This window comes from Atractosteus spatula, chromosome 3 (assembly GCF_055471065.1).
Source record: "Atractosteus spatula isolate fAtrSpa1 chromosome 3, fAtrSpa1.hap1, whole genome shotgun sequence".
In the NCBI taxonomy this organism is placed as follows: Eukaryota; Metazoa; Chordata; class Actinopteri; order Semionotiformes; family Lepisosteidae; genus Atractosteus; species Atractosteus spatula.
In genome coordinates, this window is record NC_142708.1 from 9,229,734 (window position 1) to 9,251,552 (window position 21,819).

The window sequence follows — 21,819 nt, forward strand, 5'->3', positions numbered from 1 at the left end:
GTCTATTGTCTCATCTAGAAGGAGACCATGGAAACAGTAAATGTCTCCTAATTAATCTGTGATAGGGTCAGAATAAAGCATTAGATTCTGTGCAGGAAAAGTGCTCTTTTACAGGAGCTAGGGTAAATTGTCTTGATTATTTCATTGTAGGCAATACAAACAAAACTGCATTTGAGTAAAACAGATGGGACTAAACTCATTTTAATTTTGTGTTTTGTGCATGTTATGGGGAAAAAGGTTCAGCATATATATACAGTATATAACAATACGTAAACAATAGCTAATAATACATTTAGCCATCAGCTGTATCACCCTGCAACTCTCAAAATGCAGCCCATTGAAGCTCAGCAGGTGTGAGCCTGGCCAGTACCTGGATGGGAGACCTCCTGGGAAAAACTAAGGCTGCTGCTGGAAGAGGTGTTAGAGGGGCCGGTAGGGGGCGCTCAGCCTTTGGTCTGCGTGGGTCTTAATGCCCCACTGCATTAGTGAAGGGGACACTATACTGTTAAAAGCCTTCCTTTGGTTATGATGTAAAACTGAGGTCCTGACTCTCTGTGATCATTAAAAATGCCTCCTGGGAAAGCTAAGGTTGCTGCTGGAAGAGGTATTGGAGGGGCCAGTAGGGAGTGCTCTGGCCTTTACCAGTCATGGCCTCCTAATAATCCCCATCTACAAACTGGCTTCATCACTCTGCTCTCCTCCCCACTGATAGCTGGTGTGTGGTGAGAGTACTGGTGCACTTTGGCTGCTGTCATCATCATGCAGGTGGGGCTGCACATCAGTAGTGGTGGTGGAGGGGAGTCCCCATTACCTGTAAAGCACTTTGATTGCACTGTCCATGAAAGCACTATATAAGTCTAAGGATATTATTGTTATTATTTTAGAAAACAGGAGATACAGTGGAAAAAATGCCAGTTCCAGCATAATGTAAATTTAACAGGGCCCATGAATGAACCAGTTACAGAAGTGACATCGCCCTGATCTTTTAGTGTGGTGCTTGCTTGAGATTGCTGCTAATTCTGTGATATTATAACTTTTCAGAAATGAGATGTGCTGGGCCAGATTGGCATGAATTTGGAGATTTCTGCTACAAACCGTTCGTTAACGAACTGACCTGGCAGAACGCCCATGATAGGTGTAGGGCAGTTGGAGCCGATCTGGTATCAATCATGTCCCTAACAGAGCAGAGCTGGCTGGAGAGTTACCTCTATTTGGGTAAGTCGAAACATGTACAGTATGCGTGTCTTTTTAACTGCAGTAAGTCAAATATTAAGAATGTAATTGGGAAAGGGATAGAGTGATTTCACAAGGCTTTTTGAGTATCGTCCTTCTCTTAGATGGGGTAAAATTTAAAGTTCCGTGGAATTTAATGGACGTCTGTAACACAGATACTGTATCTGCTTCATAATGCACTGCCTGGCATGGCTGAGAAATCAAGGGTAATGGAACACAGGAAGGGGAACTGCAGTTCCCTCTCATCCCACTAGGAGGCATCATGTATATTCAGTATAGTCTAGAGGCCTGCACGGGCAAGAAATTGAAGGCCGAATCCAGGCCCGTACCCGAGACCTTGAGACCCGCCCCGACCCGACCGAGCCCGAATGGTACTGCCAAATTTGAAACCCGAACCCGAAATCGGTCACTCTCTTTTCCTCTCAGAGCGAGTAGACACACACCTGCACACACGGAGACGGATTCTCACAGACGCGGTTTTACAATGCTTTGCTCGGCAGCTACTGTATGCGCTTGAGGTGATATAAAATTCCGTGCTTCTGAGAAAAACTGGTATTTTATGTGTTTTCGTTTTATTTCGTCCATTGCGAACAGTTAGCTAAGTAGGCTCTGTTACACACATACGAGAGAGAGAGATGAGTTACGAATGTCTTCTAATAAAAATACATTTAAAAAATAAAATAATAATTTATTCGATACTTTGTCGAGCTCCGTCGGGCTTGTGTAGGGTAGCAGACCTCTAGTATACTCTATATACAGGACACAGATGCTATACTCTAGCTCCTCTGTAGTCAGTAGATTTTATATTGAAGCCGGAGTATTACTTTTGACATAACTAAAAATAAATAAATAGTGTGTTTTTCAAGTGAGGACATTTTTTTTTTATTTAGCCACTGGTGATGTGTGGATTGGCTTGAATGACCGCAAGATAAATAACTTCTTCACCTGGTCCGACGATCACCCAGTGAAGTTCACCTACTGGGCGGTTGGGGAGCCCAGCAGCGAAAATGTGAACTCTGAGCACTGTGTGAAGATGCTGCATCAGGTACGGCGACTTCCTTCGTGGCTGAATATTACTTTCCCTGGAAATTAAGAGTTTTTTTCCCCTCAATTTATTTTAACTAACATGACAGAATGACAGAAAATATATAATTACAGAAAGTAGTTATACAGAAATAGTACAGTATGTTATCTTTGCTGTAATATTACAGTAATACAGAAAGTATTACAGTAGAATTACAGAAAAGATAAAATACTTGCATCAGGTACGGTGATGGTTACCACGGTCTCCATGGATGGTGACCCCTAAATACAGAATACTTTTAGCTTTTGAAGCCAACTACACCACCTAGCAGTGATAAGGGTGCGAAGACCCTCTTTTCCCCTCCAATAGGTTCTTTTTATCTCCCAGAATGTCCAGTTGCACCCACAGATCAGGCAAGACAGTCATTGAACACAATTGCCTCTTTTTAGTCTCTGGGAATTACAACATTCGGCACTGTCTACTTGAAAACATACAACGCATAATGTACAGTATCCACAAGGGACACGCACTCACAGATCAGCACAAGAATCCGTTACTAAAAACCCAGAGTCCCAGAGCCAAGTCCAGCATCACTGTTCTCCTGAAACCAGCCCCATCTGGCGTGCCTCCTCCCACCACAGCGAAGAAAGAGAAGAAACTCTGTCTAGTGCTTCGATCATCTCGGACATCTCTGTCCCAGACAATGTGCTCCTCCTCTACCTTGTTTCCTCAAGTCCCATGCGGGGTAGGAGGGAGGAAGATGAGGCTGGAGCCTTCCTCTGCTGCTCTCTGTAGAGTCCCCTCCTGGTGTCTGAGGCCTCTCCTCTGCCCTCTCATCCGTGGTGCACACTGGTCTGTCTCCAACCTGCTTCCCTCCTCTCTTTTGACTGAGGCTTATAAAGACCCGTTCCTGGCCAGGGCTCGGGAAGAGATCAGGGGAGAAAATGTCCTTTTCATGTGCTGGGTGCAGGCAGAGGTAGCGGCCCGGAGCTAAGGAACGGACTGCCTGCATGCAGATGGCCAGGTGTAACAGTGTGGGTCCTTTGCTGCTCTGCAGTCCATCCCTGTCCGGTCTGAGGCCCAGTTGGACACGTCTGGCAGTCCCACGTGTTGCTTCCGAACTGTGTGGAGATTAAAGAGTGTCTGTGCAAGGAGGGCACCAGCCCTTCAGAGGCACTGGACCTTCTGTGCAAATACGAAGTCAGTATAGGGCCCCACACCCAGTTTTCCACTGTGACGTAACCTTTTCTGACGGAACACCTCATTTGTAGGGGAAACTGAAACATAAATGTCAAGTGCGCAAATGAAGATGAACATTGTCACAGTGCAGATAACATTAAAGAAACTCAAACATCACATACCATTTTTATTAATGGCATAATGAGCTCCCAGATTATTACAGGAATTTAATGTTATCTTCAGCAAGTGAATTATTACCGACCAATAAATGTAAAAAAAATTGAGAGAAAACGGTTAGTTTCAGTCAGCCAAACAATTCTGATTGTTGCACCCTATTAAAGAAAAAATAATTGATATGATTTAATATGTATAATTTAATGAATAGCATTGCAGGGATGCAGGGTGACAATACTGTCCTTGTCATTTCTTTCAGAGTGGGAGGTGGGCTGATGTGTCCTGCTCCGAATTCAATACCTACATTTGTAAGAAAGCCAAAGATCATTACCCGGCTCCTTCCATTCCCCCAACTGTCTATGGCTGCCAAGAGGTAACATCGGAAAGCCACTGGCTACAAATGAAACTGCACCCCTATGTGGATAAACATGAAATGTTTAAGTCCATCAGAAGCTGCTGTATATACTGTAGAATATACTGTATATATATTAAGTATATAATGTTATAAGCATGAACAATGCAAAGCCTCCCATACTGTTTTCAACAATAACTTTATTTCTAGAGTTTAGTTCGTTATAAAAGTTACTGAAAGTCTCTAAAAAGAGGACAAGCCAGATCTGGAATTCAATGATCTTTAATTGACATTGATCAGAATCGTCAAACGTTTTATCACATCAACTCAAGGTAAACTATGTGTGAGCACCCAGTACAAAGTGCAGCTAAACCACCACATTTCCCAAACAAATTCAACTGATTTATCCTCAGATGGTCTTCAGCAGTCAGATCATTTGTTTCTCTGTTCGTGCCCATGAAGCTAAGTGTTTTTGGAATAAAAAAATCAGATCAGCTTTAATTGTTAGACAGGAACCAAACGGCTTCAGTTACAGTAGTAGACTGGCAGAGCTGTGTTTCTGCATGAAGAAGGATGAAAGATATTGTAGAGAAACGAACTATGTAAACAGTCTGTAGCTGTTGCACAGCAGTATTTATATATTCCTTCTAAAATTTAAAAGCTCAGGTGTGAAAGGCTTTTGGACCACAGGGTCCCTTCTCAATGTGAACGATCTGAAGACAGTTTGTGGTGTCATTCTCCCTGCAGGGATGGGATGCCTATGGCTACTCTTGCTACTGGTTTGAAGAAGTCCCTAGGAGATGGTCAGAGGCCAAGAACTTCTGCCATGGCAAAAACAGTAATCTGCTTCACATCATGGACATGTACGAGTGGTGAAGGGGAGACTTTCTCTGGCTTAAAATCAGTTGACATGGCAGAAATGTGCAACCTGGGTCAGACTCCTAATCGGCCAGCAGGCAGGCTGAGGGCAGGGCTGACAAGTACATTCGCTGCTCAGCTATGATGTTATGTGATCCAGAGAAAGGTTATACCAAGGGTACTCAGCCCATCTAGCCAGTTTGGTAGTGAGTAGTTAATTGATCCAAGCATCTCATCCAGCCGTTTCTTGAAAGAAACCTGGGTATCAGATTAAACGGCAGGGCTGGGGAGTTTGTTCCACACTCCCACAACCCTTTGAGTAAAGATTAGAGCATGGCATTTCTGCTACCGTACGAGGGATAATGAGGAAGCAAAGGCAAACTCTTTCCACCTGCCTGCCTTTGAGCAACTCAATTTTAAGCACGGGAAAGGCAACACAGCCCTGTATTGCAGGGTGGGCGCCCCCTGGAGGACAGGTGTGTCCCTCACTGATAACACTGCATGCCTGCAAGTGCCCAGGAGGCCACAGGGGGCACTGTTTCACAAAGAGAAACCTGTGGCAGACCCATCCCACCATCCCCTCAGCAGAGTTGAACATCATATTTGTTGCTCCTGGGCTGTCAGGAACAACATGTTCCTAGAACACCTGGGTTTTGAAGTTTTTCATTCTTCTTTAAAATGTTAGTTACACATGGATGCACAATGTTTGCAAAACAAATCGCTCTAAGGAGGAAGAAAGATACAAATGCTGCAGCCCGACTGCCTTTGCTCTTGTCACACCTCAGACATGAAGCTCAGGCCAGGCCCGTTCATATGCATCTTGGGCTGGAGGGTGTTGTCAGATCTTCATTCTGCTTGAATTTCCATTCATGTTTGTAACTTTTCTTCTATATTATGGTTAAAGGGACAAGTGGTGTAAGATTTCACATATACCGTGGGAGGTGTGTTAAACACAGGTCCTTCTGCATTCTTTTTCCAAGAGCAGGATGACCCCAGTGCCGTTGCCAAAACTGTGCAGCATATAACCTGCTGGCCAGCCTAAAATTCCCTGACTTTTGTAATGGTTAAATTTGTACTGCCTCCATAATCTTTTTACCTGGGTCAATCTTTAGTGCAAAAAACAGCTTCTATTTCTAATTCCAGATACAGTATGGCTTGTCTTCAGTATACAGTTGCTTATGTACTTAAAGCTTTATTGCAGAAAGCTTTGTAATTCGTGATCTTCATGTAAATCTCTGTATATATATATAAAAGACATCACATTGTTTCTACCATTTGTGCTTAACAAGTAGGAAACAGAACAGACTTTTGGGGTCAGTCAGTTCTAACTGTGCTATTCTCCAGATATGAGCAGTCCCATTTCACTGTCAAACTGGCGGGGCTCTCGGGTTTCTGGTGGATTGGATTGAGAGCCAGAGGAAACACTACAGGAGGTGTGGATTATATCTGGGAGAGCGGGGCACCAGTGACCTTCACACACTGGGACAGGGGGCAGCCAGGTAATGCAGAATTCAGTCTTTCATTTCAAGAGACATTTAGATCATGTCTGACTTACCTTCAATGTCCCCTCATGTGCCAAAAAAGTGTGGCATTGTTTAATTTTTAGAATATAAGAGCATAAGAAATGTTATTCATATCGTGCATTTAACCCATGTCTGTACATTACCGTCTTGCCTACTCAGTGATCCTGTAACAGTGTCAGGTATGGATGTATGGATTTGAAAGTTACCATTGCCTGTGCCTACATGACATTTAACCAGGAATCCACGCAATGTTATTCCTCTGTGTAAAAACATTTTAGATAATGTCAATGCAAAAATGTCTTTTACCGAGACTGGAAACATCAAGTTCTTTCGATCTGTCCTCAGTACTCATCTCCCTAAGTACTCATCCCCGCATGAGCTTCACTCTGGTTACTCTTCTCTGATTTTTCTCTGAGGCTTTTTTATCACTTTTCTGAAGTGGAGACCACAGCTGTGTACAGTACTCCAGAGGTGCATCTGTATGCACTGCTCCAGAGGTGCATCTGTAGGCAGCGCTCTTTGCTATACGTTTAAGCATTCTCTTTGTGTTTTTTTATCCCTTCCTCTTGTTGTGTACATGTCACGAAGCGTTCTTTCAGGACCCTATGCAGCACAATCCGGGGAGGAGTGAGGAAAACACGGGGGAAAAAGCATGCAAAGGGGCTGGAAGGAAAACAGGGGGCGTGTTCTAGGTGCGCTGGTGTGCAGGGGGGGGTGTCCAAGGCAAATCCGGGAATGTTCCAATGTCCAAAACCGCGAGATCCATCCTGACAGACAAACAGAGTTAAAAGGCCGGAGCGGGATCCGACGGAGGGCCGAGGGAATAAAAGGGAGATCACGGGACCAGACGCTCCCAATCCCGGACTCAGATGGTCAGGACGCCATTGAAGCCGATAATCCGAGTCGTTCCTGGATAGGCGAGCTTCCAGGCGTCCATCTTCCAAATCTGAGCCCAGATTGGCAGGAACACCTGGCTTTTATAGGATGGGGGGCAGGAACCGGAGGCAGGTGCAGGAGATGAATACAAAACTAGGAAGGGCTGGAGTGTCCTTAAGAGGAGGGGTTTATGAGCGTGACAGTACATGAGACATTCCTCTCTCATTCTCGTTCCTCCCCACCCGCTGTATAAGTATAATCACCCCTCTTGTCTTTCTTATGTCCTAGACAGTGGGGATGGAAGCTGTGTGTCCATGACCTCGGGCCCAGCAGGGGGCTTCTGGAACGACAAGAGCTGTGAGGAATCCTTCCCTTTCGTGTGCGAGGCAGCAAGAGATGGCATCTCGCCTCCTGCCCCCACTGTGCCTCCAGCCGCGGGCTGTGAGGGGGGCTGGACGTCCCTGTCTCACTTCCGGGACTGCTATGGAGTAAGTAAGACATAAGCATGGGAAGGGCTTCCTGGCTCGAGCCCAACCTCATCCCATGACCGCTGAAATCAACACAGTCATAAATCTAATCCTAACCTGCTTCCTAACTCTCCCTATAGTCTGAACCTGATCCTGTTGGAACCTGGTCTTAATCATAAGAATGTCAGAAAGACTACAAACAAGAAGCTGTTATGAGACTGATACCAAGTATTCAAGTCCTCCAACAGAATGCCTTCAGAGGCCAAAATAAGAGAGAGAGCTGCCTTCTAAACCAAACAGAATAGGACCTACAGTTAAATCTCCACCTCTGCAAGCCCAACTGCTACAAAATCAATGGGAACCTATCTCACTATTCTAAAAATGTGATAACCAGGAGAGGCTGTTTTTAAACAAAGGATTCCTTACACAGGAAATCAAAGTTTCTAACAAAAGCAGAATAGCAAGCTCTCTTAACAAGGTTGAAATATCTAACTCCAGTCTGGTCTTTCCAGATGATAAGGACAAGGAGCTCTCTCCTTCTGTCTTCCTCTGTTCTCCCTACTGTCTTTTTTCCCCTCAACCTGCTTGTTGTATTCTGTCTTCCTGGACTGTTGTTTGATACTTAATCATTTACCCAGAATTAAATAATTAAGGTAAACCAAGGTAAACATTACGATTGCTTTGATCACTGAATCTCGCACCACCCTGTATACATCTACTGATGCTCTCCTTAGTCAATATTCGTATGTGTTGTATCTCCACACTGATTGTGCAGGAAATCCTCTGTATCCAGCTTCCACCATGAGCAACCATGTCTGCCATGCTTTCCCTCTGCAGTCTTGTATCAGATCTTCGTCTTTGTCACTTTTTCTTCTCAAAGCACTCCTCACATCCTTCCTTCCATCAGCTCAGTGAGGATGATCATCCTTGCCTCTGGGGACCACATCATCGCATGTGGCCTAAGGGCTTTTTGTACAACTTCAGGAAACTGCAGCTTTTATTCCAAGGCCAACTCTCATGTCCCATGATGGAGCCATAGAACCCCTGTTTTTTTCCCTGACTTTGTCCGTTTCTCACCCTCCCTGAGAAACGTAACTGTGTTTGTAGATCCTCCTTGAGCTTGCCGTTCCTTCCATCTCTCTTTCTCCAGCATGTCCGCCGGTGTCATCTAGACCTTGTCAAGGTGCCATCTGTACCTCTCTTAGGAAGGTTATCCTCTGTACCCAGAGAGGATATGTGCCATGGGGCCCCTCTTTCCACAGAGCCTGCACAGCAGATCTTTGTCCATACTCCTTGCACTCCCAACTCCACTGCTCTGGACCTTTGGCTGTCCTCCTCCCAATTCCTCACTTCTTCCTTTACCATAACTCTCCTCTCTTTTACGCTGGATTTGTCCCATTGCCGGAAGGGTGTAGTTCCCAGGCCTTGCCTGCCCAGTGCATGGGCTCTGAATGATGTCCTGAAGCTTTATTGTACTCTCTGCCTGGGTCACAGAGCCCCTTCCTTCCTCTTCTGGTAATGATTCCTGCACCCTTGACAAGGTCATTTCTGCAGCTTCTATAGGACATCTCCACCCTGCATTTTGCCACCTTGAATTCTTATACACCTGAGGACAGGGAGAGTTACGGCTGTCCTGACCTTAAGTAAAGTCCCACTGATGTGAAGCTTGGAGGGATTCCCAGCTACTTTTGGAGGTTCTTGTTGATTTTTTTCTCCAGTTCTTCCACCATTGTCGTGGGTACCTCATATATTCTAGGCAATAGCCCATGTCGATAAAGCCGTGCCTTGAATTTCCCTAGGAGTCCTGATCCATCGATCTTCCTCAGCCACTCACTTACCTGCGAGTTGCTATTTCCCCTCACCAATAATGTGTTGTCACATGTCTTGTAATGTCTACACCTCAGCAAACATATCCTTGCTCTGAAGCTGGAAATGCAGTCACGAGCCAGGTGTTACCTGTTGTAGCTAGATTCGTAAAGACACTTCGTAATATTACATAGCTCCTTCAAAAGTACTGAAGCATCTTAAAGAGCTTTAAGAGTAGCTGTAAAAAACAGTTATAAGCAAAGAAAATTACAAAGTACGTACATGCTCTATAAGAAAAGAAAGCCTTCAATTTTTTCTAGCCCCACTGTTACCCGAAGACATATGCCATCCCTTTTCCTATGCTCAACTATGGCCCATTCTTCATCAGGTTTAATGCTTAATTCCCATTACTTTCTATGACACAACGCTAAATGCCAGACCATAAAATAACAATCCCTCTGCCACAGGAATGTGAATTCAATAGGTTTTTCTTAGTGTTCAGAAAGCAGATTTATTCTACGATGGATTTTAAGATGTTTAACCGGACAATAAAGACAAAATCCTTGTAAACTAACTTAACAAGGCTTCTTAAACGAAAAGAAAGATTTTTAAATATTTCTACTAGAATTGCTTTAGGCACGAAATTGCAAGGTGCAATTCTCATCTCATATTCTGCCACAGAATGTAATAAGTGTATCCTTAAAGATATATTTTTAATTGTGGCTTGTTGAAGTAAATGTTAATTCCCAGCAGGTTCCACTAGGTGACAAATGCTTTTCTGCTTTTCAGATATTCACAGGTGACAATTCCATGAAGTTGAGCTGGCAGGCAGCCAGGGAAAACTGCATCGCACGAGGGGCAGAGCTTGTCAGCATTCACAGCGCTGAAGTAGAGCAGTTCCTGTCCACACACTCTGCAGGGAAGTCCAAGTGGATCGGGCTCCAGCGCAACGCAGTAGGGGGAGGTAGGTGACACGAGTCAGAGCAGGATCACAGTGGCACCATGTAGGAGACCCTTCTGCACATCTGGGGGAACAGCCTAGGGGACACGCAGTCTAGGGATGGAACAGCTTTTGTTTTCAAAAGAAGCTGTACTTGAGAGTTCTTCCTGTTCCCAATTTATGGGTACAGCTTTGCTGTAAATAAAACAAAAACACATCAATAATCAGAAGGCTGCTTAATCCTGGGTAAGGTGCTATTAAAAATGTGACTTTGATAGGACTCTCCAACATTCTTCAGTATACTCGTATACTATTCATTTTTGTTCCTGAAATTCTGTGCATGTACACATCGTTATTATTATAGTAGAGTACACGTGACAGCTCAGGGAGTGCTCGTCATGCCCAGTTCCAGTGCGATGTCCCTCTCTCACTGTCTCTGACATGCTCAGGCTATCAGTGGAGTGACGGCTCTCCCCTGGGCTACACTAACTGGGGCCCTGGAGAGCCCAGCGACCACCAGGGCCGGGAGGACTGCGTGGAGATGGTCAGCTCCTCCAACGCCACCTCCTGGTGGAACGACCTGAACTGCGACGCTGTCCACAACTGGATCTGCGTCATCCCCAAAGGCCGGAAGCCCGAAAGCCCCCCCACGCCGCCACCTCACCAGCCAGGTACAACCGCAGTGTCCGTTCAGCTCCGGCCGTGGGATTGTTTCAGCTTGCAGTGCGGCTCCTGATTGTGATTGTACGGTGGCCAATAACTCGGATTTAAATGGGGACTTTGGCCGTTTTGGTAGTTTTCTGGTTCCCGGCAAATGCCCACAAACCCGGGAGGACGGGGATGTGCAGTCCTGGTCCTGGAGGGTCTGCGGGGTTTCTGGGTGTCTCTAAAGCTGCAGCACGTGAAGAGCTGGCCTGGGAGAAGCTGTGAAACTGGCTCATTTAAGCCAATAACCAGCTGGTTCGGCTTGTTAAGAGCCGGCTGGTACCAGAAGCCTGTAGAGACACTGGCCCAGCAGGACCAGGAATGGACTCCCCTGTGGCAGACAGTGCAGTGAGCTCAGGTGGGGTAAGTCCGTGGTGAATCTTTTCCCTGAGGTCTGGTCGTCTGAATGGCAAACACAGCCAGCTACCATAACCCCTTAGGGCACAAGTGTCCAACTCCACTCCTGGAGGGCAGTAGTACAGCAGGTCTTATGGGTTTCTAAACCAACAGCACTGCAGAAGATAAGAAATTATTTAGTTCAGTTGGGTTATTAGTAGCGGAGCTGGAATGAAAAGCTGCTGTTATGGTGATCCTCCAGGCTTGGAGTGGGGCTGCCCTGTCTTGTGAGATTCATTTCTTAGCCACCATGTCCCCTGACTTTCCTTTGTGCTCCTTTTATCCCCTTATCCAGTTGAAATATGTCCTTATCCAGTTGAATAGATCTAGCCAGCCATTAGCTAAAGGGACAGAAACACAAAATGCTCATACTTTACCACCCATCGGAAGCTAATCATGTGATCTCATGAAAGGGTTCAAGACTGTTTTTGTGACAAGTGTTGCCTTTTATTTTACAGCACCTGAGTGTGGCCCTAATCCCAATTGGATAAGGAGGCCAAAAACTGATATCTGCTACTTGTACAATGACACCCACCACACTGACTTTTACACTGCGTTAGTGGACTGCTACGAACAGGGGGCGCTGCTGGTATCAATTGCGGACAAAGAAGAACAGAGCTATCTAACTAGTGTGGTATGTAATGTTTTCCTTTTTTTATCAAAATAAACTTCATTTCACAAAATACATTTCACAATGGGTACACATTCTAACAAATTACGAAACTATCATCATATAAAAAACTTCCCGAAAGAGGTGATTGCCCATTATCAATCAGTGCAAGTGGATGATGGGGCCGGATTTGCGCAGTGATAGAGTCCCTCCAAGGCCTGCCAGATGCTTTTGTCCCATGCCATTTCACTGTCCCGGCTCTGAAACTGTCGAGCAGGAGCTCGGGGGACAGGGATTTCTGCTTTAGTTCCTGCACGGGGCCCAAAGTCCCTCCCAGCTCTCCCTCGCCGTGGAGAAGCCTCATCTGGCGACGTGGCGCTTCATCCTCCCTCTGAGGTCCGCCAGGATCCTCTCCTCCAGCTCCCCCGCTCCCCGCTCTGTGCTGTGCTGGATGAGAGTGTTCCTCGCGCTCCACAGTCCTTGTTTTAGCAGGGACACCAGTAGCCGAAGCAAGAGCTGTGTCCCCTTGTCCAGGTCTGGCCGGTGCCGGCCCCACCAGGAGGCACTGGTAACTGAGCACCGCGCCTGCTCCTGGGAGTTGCACAGTGTTGTCCACTCTGCCCCACACCGCTTTGGCGAAGGGGCAGCTCCAGAGCACGTGCTCCTGTGTCTCCTGGGTGAAACACGTGTGCCGGGGGCCATGCGGGTTCCTGGTGAGCGAGTGTCTGTAGAGGACCTCTCCGGTATTGCTTTGACTTTAAGCATTTTTTTAAAAAAAGAGCAGGACAGCATGGTGGCTCAGTGGTTAGCGTTGCTGCCTCACAGGGCTGGGGCCCTGGGTTCAATTCTGTCTGTGTGGAGTTTGTATGTTGCTCCAGTTTCCTCCCACAGTCCAGAGGCATACTGGTAGGTTTAAAGGTGTCTGGGGCAAAATCGGCCCTGGAGTGAATGTGTGTGTGTTTGTGTCTGTCTGTGCCCCTCTGATGGATGGGCATCCTGACCAGGGGGTATCCTGCCAGGTGCCCATTGCTAGGCCCTGGTTCCCCTGTAACCCAGAATTGGATGAGAGGTGAGAAAATGAATGGATGGATTCTGATACAAATGGATTCTCATACACAAAATCACTAATATTATATTTATTCAATATTTTTGTGAGAACATTTCAAAAGAAACTTGCACACTCATTGCATGCACACATACCGCATATGAAATAGCTATATTTGTTTACAATGTGTTACAAGATTACTGTGTAAATTAGCCTATAATACTGCTTGCATTCCTAACGCTTACTAGTCCTTGAAAATAGTGTAACCTTTGTGTGGCAAATACACTAGGTGTTTCCCTCTGCTCTTCTGCCAGTCCATGTATGCAGTCATAAATTGTGGTTGCACATCTGCAGAAAATGTCATAACCTTTAGAGCAAGAGGGGGTTTCAAGAACAAAGGTGGGCTTAGAAGCACAAGCCTGCGGATTTGTTAAAGTTTAATCCCAATACAAAACAGAGAACTAGGAAGAGGGGTATTCTGAATGCAGAGGTATAATTCTGTAAAAGGGTTTGTTAATGGCAGCAGTATCATATGTTACTGAACTGAGATTGTGCAAAGAATTTTTTTAGGTTCTCCGGGGACAAACAGATGAGTAACTCTAGTGGTTCGGGCCAAGCAAGGAGGTCTAAGTACACTCTGCCTGTGATTTATAGGTGGGAACAGGGAAAGCTGACAGTGCCTGGATTGGACTGAAGGTACTTGGTATTGCTGGAGAAGAATACATGTAAGTCGTTTGAATGGGTCTTTGAGTCTCTTTGTCTTCTTTTTTTCGTGTACAGTAGATCAGTGAATTTGAATTACTTATCTACATTACTGAAGGGGTCTGATATTTATATATACATTGGCACAAATGGAAATGACAGGGGTTAAAGAAAACTTCACGCAGCATGCCAGAGTGCAAATTCTTCTGTCTAATAAATGTTACTGTGTGATCTGTGTTATTGCAGTAGTATTTGGGTTGAATTATGGTGAACTAACCTTTATGCTCTTGCCTCATTTGTTATTTTAAGAATTAATCTTTTTGTCATATTCATCATTTATTCCCTCGGTAAGTGGGCAGCTGTTTGAACAACCGAGCTGAGAATCAGACTGTTATTGCTATGTGTACAGCTTTTAATATAATATATTTATAATATATCTTATGATAATTGATTCATCTTATAGCAGTCAGAGAATTACAAGCTTGACAATATTTCACCATGATTGTTTTACCTTTCACTTCTGTTACATTCGATAAATTCCTATAGCAAAACACCTTCAACAATTCCTTCTTGAGTATAGCTCATTGCTTTCTCATACATGTGCACACAATCTCAAATGTTATTAGATGTTATTATCTCTCTGTTAGGCAGCGGAGCACTTTTAGCAACAGACTGCTCCAGCTACGGTGTTCAAGGGAACGTTTCCGCAGGTCTTTCCTCCCGGCGGCTGTCAGGGTGTATAACGCTGCCCTAGGCTAGGACTGTTAGCCCTTCATCTGCTCGTCTATAGACAGCATGTTGCACTATTGTACTTTTTGGATTAATATACTGCATTAATATACTGTTTAGACTGTGGTACTTTCAATCTGTATATACCTATGTGCATTTTGCACATTTTTTATTGTTTTACAGTGACTATTAGCATATTTTGCACACACCTAACTCTATTTATTTTATATTGCTGCACTTATTTTAATTTTAGTCTATTGTGATGTCTGTTTTGCTTGTCTTGGGCTGGGCTGCTGTAACGCCTCAATTTCCCTTTGGGATCAATGAAGTCTTATCTATTTATCTAGTGTAATATGATAGGGGTTATGTTTTATAGGGCTTTCTCAGTGGCACAATGGTTAGCATTGCTGCCTTGCAGAGCTGGGGCCCTGTGTTCAATTACGGACCAGGGGTGATGTCTGTGTGGAGTTTGTATGTTCTGCCTGTGTTTGTGAGGGGTTTCCTTTGGGTGCTCTGGTTTCCTCCCACTGCCCAAAGATACACTGGTAGGTTAATTGACTTCTTGGAAAACTGGCTCTGCTGTGGCTGTGTGTGTTTGTGTCTGTGTGTGCCCTGTGATGGACTGGTGTCCTGTCCAGGGTGTAGCCAACCTTGCACCTGTTGCTTGCTGTAATAGACTCTGACTCCCCCAGGACCCTGTATTAGATGAAGCAGTTAGAAAATAGACAGATGGTTATGTTTTATAATGCTGCAAGATGCCAGAAAAAAAACTTTTTCACCTCCAATTAAACACCAGTCTAATTATGACTTTCCTGTTGTACTCTGATGTAGGTGGGTGGACTTTTCACCAGTAACTTTTGTCAACTGGGCCAAAGATGAACCTAATAATGCTAACGGAGAAGAACAGTGTGTCCAAATGAAAAGACATCCAGGTAAAGGACAGTGGGAAAACATACAGTAAGCTACAGCATTATGGTAAAGTTTACAACAAACAAGTAAAAAATAACAACAAAAAATAACAGAGTTATTTAACTTGTTGTTGCTGCTGTTCTGTTTGTTTTTGGTGATTCCTTTAATGTTTTTGTATTGGAGCATACATCCAAATAAGCATTCCATTGCTCTTGTGCATATGACAATAAACTGAACTGAACTCTTTAAATATTGGGGAAGATTTCTCTATAGTCTACTGGTATTCCCTTTTCTGCAGGTTTCAAAGGTTATGACCTGTGTTAGCTTTGTTTTTACTTATACTTAATTCCAACTTGACTTTATTTGTCAAGCACAGAGTTTTCTTGTTCATTAAGCGATCTTTATGACGTTTTCTGGGTTCGCACAGGCACCTGGAATGATGTGAACTGCGGCATGCCAGCTGGTGGGTATGTCTGTAAGAAATATGTTGGAAGCCATCACACACCACCACCTCCAACCCCAGCCTGGCCAGGACACTGCCCGGAGGGTAAGGACTTCAGCCACACACCTGATCAGAGTCAGTAGGTCAGAACTACCTGGGAATCAAATTTGCAGACAAGCCCATGGATATCTTGTTTGGATGGTGTAGTACAGGATAGCAGTGAAAAAACCAACATAATACAGTATACAGTATTTCTATTAAACTTATTATATGGCTTTAAAATATTGTTTGCTGCACTCACACTGCACACACACTATATGGTGCTGTGCATGAAGGATTTTTATGTTGTTGTGCAAAACGTATTCTGGTCTTTTAGAGAGAAAGAAATGATAGAATTAAAGTTGAAATTAAATAATTAATTTAATTAATTAAGTTTTCTGCCATTACTGCATTTGGTTAACATTCCATCTTTTAAGGTTTATAATCACTTCCATAAAATGAAGAGCACATTTTTCTCTGGGTCACAAACCTTCCCTTTATTGTAAGTTAGTGCCCATTGAAACGTACAGTAGCAGTGCTGAAGACTGACATACTGTACAGTGCCTTGTTTGATTGTGATATTAAGAGAGCTTGTAATTTCCTGATAGAAAAGACTTGAAATTTCAATGCTTTTTACTTCAGTCATGAAAAGGGGCACAACTTGTGCATGTTTGTTTGTGTGAAGGCGACGTGTACACGCAGAAAGGGGCTCTCCGGTTGTAATTGGAGTGTAGTAATATCTCCTACCAGCCCAGCACACCAGAAGAGAGGAAGAACATGGTTTGGGAAGGCCACTGGCCAAAGTGTAACTGAATGAAGTCATGAGATCGTTTGGAGTCCAGGGACCAATCGGTTCACTATCACTGGTCTTCAGCATTGCTGCCAACTAGCAGATAGAGAGCCCCCACACCTGGTCAGACACATGGAATTAATTAAAGACATTATCGTTGTATTTGGAGTGGCCACCTGAAGGATTATTTCAGCACAGCGACAATAAGGGATGCTCACACAATGGGATTTCACAGAAACATCATAACGTTGATCGTGGTCATGAGTTGCCCTTACAATACCAGCATCAGGGCTTAAAGTCAGGAGGCTGCTTGACAGGATTGTAGGCGTCTACAAGGACTCAAGCCTCTTGGAGACAAATGACTGGCATCCTCTTGGGAAACGGTTGTGGTTTTTGCCAAATCCCAATTTTGCCTCATTTTGTCATCGTTGAGCATGTGTTTATGTAGACAAAACTATCAACAATTTACCATGGTTTGTGCTAGGGTGCTCTGAGAAAAATTATGGTGTCGGGTAACTTTTTTTTGCCAACACTGAGATATCAATGATCATCTTCCTGCACAGCCACACCCACTCAGACCTGTACTGCTCCCACTGGTACTTCTGTACTAATGCCAATGGCACATACAGTAGTAAGGACCCCTGGTGATTTTCTGCTGCAGAATTTGACAGACGTGATGTGGAAACACCCTCCTGATCTTAAGCATTTTCTGGCATTAGTGTCCTGCAGGGTCCCACTGTTTAGCCAGCTATTCACCCAAGCAAACATCGGTGAGACATTATCTGCTGGGCATGACAGCATCATCAGTAATGTGTCACAAATGACATTCCGGATGATGAACGATGTTAAGTGTTGGGCAGTGCAGAATGTTGTTCCTCCATTCTGTACCTACGCTGATCTACACTCAGATGTAAGGGTGGGCGAAGGATTGACCATTTACATTGCGGTGCCTTTCCTGATGAGCACATTATGTGAACCACATCACATGTTTGTCAAATTCTGTAGTTTACAGATGACGAAATGACGTCCAGCCAAAATATAAGAGAATGAGAGTATGTTCTACATTAAATAGAGTAAATAATGCAATTCAGCTAAACAGAACTAAGTGTACTCTATGTGTTTGGATTTCCTAGGGTGGCTGCTCTTCGGAAACAAATGCTTCCTGTTTAAAGGAAAACTCCATGGTGAGGATGCGCTGAAAGCCAACTGGACCTTTGCTCGCGACTGGTGTAGAGCACAGAAAGGAGACTTGGCAGTCATTAGTGACCAGTATGAAAACGGTAAGATCCCAAACAAAGTCATCTAAAGCAAGTCCTTGAGTGTTGTGTGAATTTGGTTTGGTGTTTTTAAAGAACATGAGATCATAGGAATGGTTAGAAATGAGGGGGAGCTTCTCTAACTTCTGGGTTGCAACATAGTGAAAAAAAAAAATGTCAGGGAGTCCTCCGGCTCAAATTGGAGTATACCACTAAGAAGGAAGGGACTTGGTATGCCCCCAGCATGAGATGTAAAACCGAGGTCCTGAATTTCTGTGGTCATTAAAAATCCCAGGGTGTTTCTCGAAAAGAGTAGGGGTTTAACTCGGCGTCCTGGCCAAATTTCCCATTGGCCCTTACCACTCATGGCTTACTAATAATCCCCATCTATGAACTGGCTTCATCACTCTGTTCTCCTCCTCACTGATAGCTGATGTGTGGTGAGCGTTCAGGCGCACTATGGCTGCTGTCGCATCATCCAGGTGGGGGCTACACAGGTGGTGGAGGGGTGTCCCCATTACCTGTAAAGCGCTTTGAGTGGAGTGTCCAGAAAAGTGGTATATAAGTGTAAGCAATTATTATTATAAATATTATATTGTATATGTGTACTTTCCAGGTACTGAACTTGCTCTCAACTGACTTATCTCCTTCAAGGATTCAGTTACAAAAGAACACTTTTTTTCATTGACTGATTGTATTTATACCCAACTCTGTTCCTAACATGATAGACCTTTCTGTTACAGACTTTGTGGCCAGTTACCTCCTGGATATCGAGATGTCAGTTTGGATTGGCTTCTCCGACACTCACCATGAGGGCAAGTTCACCTGGTGTGATGGCAGTCAGGTGACCTACACTAACTGGGCCGGAGGCGAACCCAATAACAACGGAGAGAAAGGGGTGAGACACGTAACACAGCTCTCTAGGAGTCCATCTGGAAGAAATTAACATGTACACCAGTAACAGCTGACCACAATCTGCGGCTCTTGTACATTACGTGCTGTAGTGTTTTCATTGTTTTTTGGGAAATATTTAGTTGACACCAGCTTGTCTGAGGGTGTCCATATGCCAGTGAAGTCAACCGGAAATTTGATTTTAGCTTTATTTAGGTAAATGAGAGTTTATAAATTGCTTGAATGGTGCTTAATGCAAACAGTTGTCACACTTGTTTGCAGCTAGTGTAGCAAAACACAGCGCCTAAAAACATAACTAAGTGCATAAAAAACATACCGTAAAAAATACAATTTAACATAAACCAGCCAGGAGTGGTTACTGAGCGGCATTGTCCAGAAAGACATGTCAGCTCTCAAGTTCTTGTGCCTGTAATGTCATTTACATGAACGGTTGTAAAGGATTATGCATGATGTTATATTTTATTGTATGGCATTTATGAAGGAGTTGTGACTTGTTTTAGGCTCTGTCAAGTGGTGGTGGTAGTGGGGGGTACCAGTTTTGTTTAGGTGTAAATTAGAGTTTGGTTACACGCTCTTACGTGAGACTCTCACCTTTCCATCAGGAGCACTGTACCATGATGAATCACAACTCGCTGGTGACAGGCCGCTGGGTAGATTCGGAATGCCATTTACATGGGGGATTCGTCTGTTACATGCAGAAATGTAAGGCTTGCTTCTGGTGGACATCGGCTGTGCTGCGTCTCACAAAGCCCAGGACCAAGCTGGCTTTTATCAAGTGATCAAACTGATCAACGAGCTCGATTCAAACATCTGCTTAAGTGAAAAACGCGCACCATCGGAAGAGAAAAATAATGTGCTCCTTGTTAGACCTCACTAAGTTATTGTGACTCATTACGTCATTATGGTTATGGCAAGATCAATATCTTGAAAGTGGGCTGTATTTTTGCCGTATTTACATTTTAAGAATTGTTATGTTTTCAGTGTGGCACAATGGCATGGTTTAGCACTGCTGCCTTACTGCTCTTGGGTTCTGGGTTTGATATCCAGCCTGGGGAACCTTTTGTGTGGAGTTTGCATGTTCTCCTCACGCCTTTGTGGATTTTCTCTGGGTGCTCTAGTTTTCATCGCCAGGCCCAAGACATGTCTAAGTGTATTGCTTTCTCTAAACTGTCCTTCATGTGCATGTGTGTGTGCCCTCTGATGCGCTGGCGTCCTGTCGAGGCAGGCTCCTGCCCTGTACCCACTGTCTGCTGGGTAAGGCTCTGGTGCACTGCATGCCTTTGTTAGACTAAAAGGGTATTGAAAACAGATGGATGGATGGCTGGTGTTTTTAGCCCAACCATAATACACACAAGCACAATTTAAATTCAACCGTATTGGTTTGTAATGCTGTGAATGAACACCCAGTCATTATAAAGGCCAACAAAACAATGAGCACAACACAGAGGCCATAAGCCAGCAGGCTGGGACATTTTCATTTTTGCTTTTCATCTGTGATCAAAGTCAGGACAGTGCGGAGAGTCTGTGGTTAAGGATCTTCACTTGTGGCTGGAAGGTTGCCGGTTCGTATCCCGCGGCCAGCAGAGAAATCCTACTCCGTTGAGCCCCTGAGCAAGACCCTGAACCCCAACTTCTCCAGGGGCGCCGTATAAATGGCTGACCCTGTGCTCTGACCCCCAGCTTCTCCCTGTCTGTGTGTCTCATGGAGAGCAAGCTGGGGTATGCGAAAAGACAAATTCCCAATACAAGAAATTGTATATGGCCAATAAAGGGATCTTATTGAAATGAAAACTAGCTTACACAAAGAAAACTTTTGTATAATGAACTTTGAAAACCACCCTCCCATTGTCTGAAAGTTGCTTGGCCCATCGTGGGCCACAAATGAAAATCGAGCCTTATTTTGTGCTTCACAGCAAGCAGCATACCTGAACCCCCAGCTCCCATGAACCCTTGCCCCGCGGGGTACACCAAGTGGAGAAACAACTGCTACAAGCTAGTGGCGGAGCCGAAGAGCTGGGGCATGGCCCAGGCTGCCTGTGAGGCAGAGCAGGGGAACTTGGCCAGCATTGACCAGAGCTACGACCAGGCCTTCGTGGCTGGGGCTGTGCTCAGAGGGCGAGGGGATGCCTGGATTGGACTCGGTCGCCAGGTAACCACACATTCAGACCTGTGACACCCCCAGTCTCAGACGCAGGCTCTGGGAGATGTCAACGTGTCGGGCATCTACATCAGTTACCATGCTTAGAAACCAAAAAGCTCATAAAAATATAGAGTTGCGAGAATGCAGAGAATGCCCATGTTTGTTTCTTTCTAAGCAGTTTCTAACCCTGCTTATGTCTGTGCCTATATATTGCTCAGTCAGACTGTGAGTTTTTTTTTTACCAGAGAAGCATACAGTAAAAAGCATGAGGATTAAATCCCACCCAAAGCGCTGAGGTTATCAATATACCTTTCAAAGTCTCTGTATGAGTATGAAGGAGTGTTTTGACACTACGTATTGACAGTAGAAACGTGGAAAGCTCTAGTCTGCGTGGCCCAGCTGTTGTTAGAAAAGACTCCAATGATTATTCTTCATAAAGCTCGGTTATGAGGGGCAAAGCTAAAGATGGGCCTAAAAACTGAGGTGGTCTTGTTTGTCCCCAGGGGAACAGCACATACACCTGGACTGATGGGTGGCCAGTGTTCTTCACACACTGGGGCCCTGGGGAACCCACCAATCACGAGGGAGAGGGCTGTGTCGCCATAAGTGGCTCCTATTTTTTCCACGGCACGTGGAATGACACCGACTGCAACATCGCACAACCTTACATTTGCAAAATATCCTCAGGTAACGTCTGTGTGAAAGAGTCATG

At 44.7% G+C, this 21,819-nt stretch overlaps 1 protein-coding gene across 1 annotated transcript in view; it reads left to right on the forward strand.

The window, feature by feature from the left end:
- Positions 1-21,819, forward strand: part of LOC148837369 (secretory phospholipase A2 receptor) — a 51,607-nt gene that overhangs the window by 24,986 nt on the left and 4,802 nt on the right. Inside the window, exons 28-45 of the mRNA XM_088910222.1 lie at positions 1,042-1,215; positions 2,124-2,278; positions 3,870-3,983; positions 4,710-4,825; positions 6,165-6,319; positions 7,508-7,707; positions 9,405-9,417; positions 10,292-10,456; positions 10,882-11,103; positions 11,992-12,167; positions 13,843-13,913; positions 15,451-15,551; positions 15,956-16,075; positions 17,933-18,079; positions 18,799-18,953; positions 19,573-19,669; positions 20,881-21,116; positions 21,611-21,794. Of these exons, the coding sequence (XP_088766348.1) occupies positions 1,042-1,215; positions 2,124-2,278; positions 3,870-3,983; positions 4,710-4,825; positions 6,165-6,319; positions 7,508-7,707; positions 9,405-9,417; positions 10,292-10,456; positions 10,882-11,103; positions 11,992-12,167; positions 13,843-13,913; positions 15,451-15,551; positions 15,956-16,075; positions 17,933-18,079; positions 18,799-18,953; positions 19,573-19,669; positions 20,881-21,116; positions 21,611-21,794 (2,601 nt within the window). The remainder of the gene's footprint in view (positions 1-1,041; positions 1,216-2,123; positions 2,279-3,869; positions 3,984-4,709; positions 4,826-6,164; positions 6,320-7,507; positions 7,708-9,404; positions 9,418-10,291; positions 10,457-10,881; positions 11,104-11,991; positions 12,168-13,842; positions 13,914-15,450; positions 15,552-15,955; positions 16,076-17,932; positions 18,080-18,798; positions 18,954-19,572; positions 19,670-20,880; positions 21,117-21,610; positions 21,795-21,819) is intronic.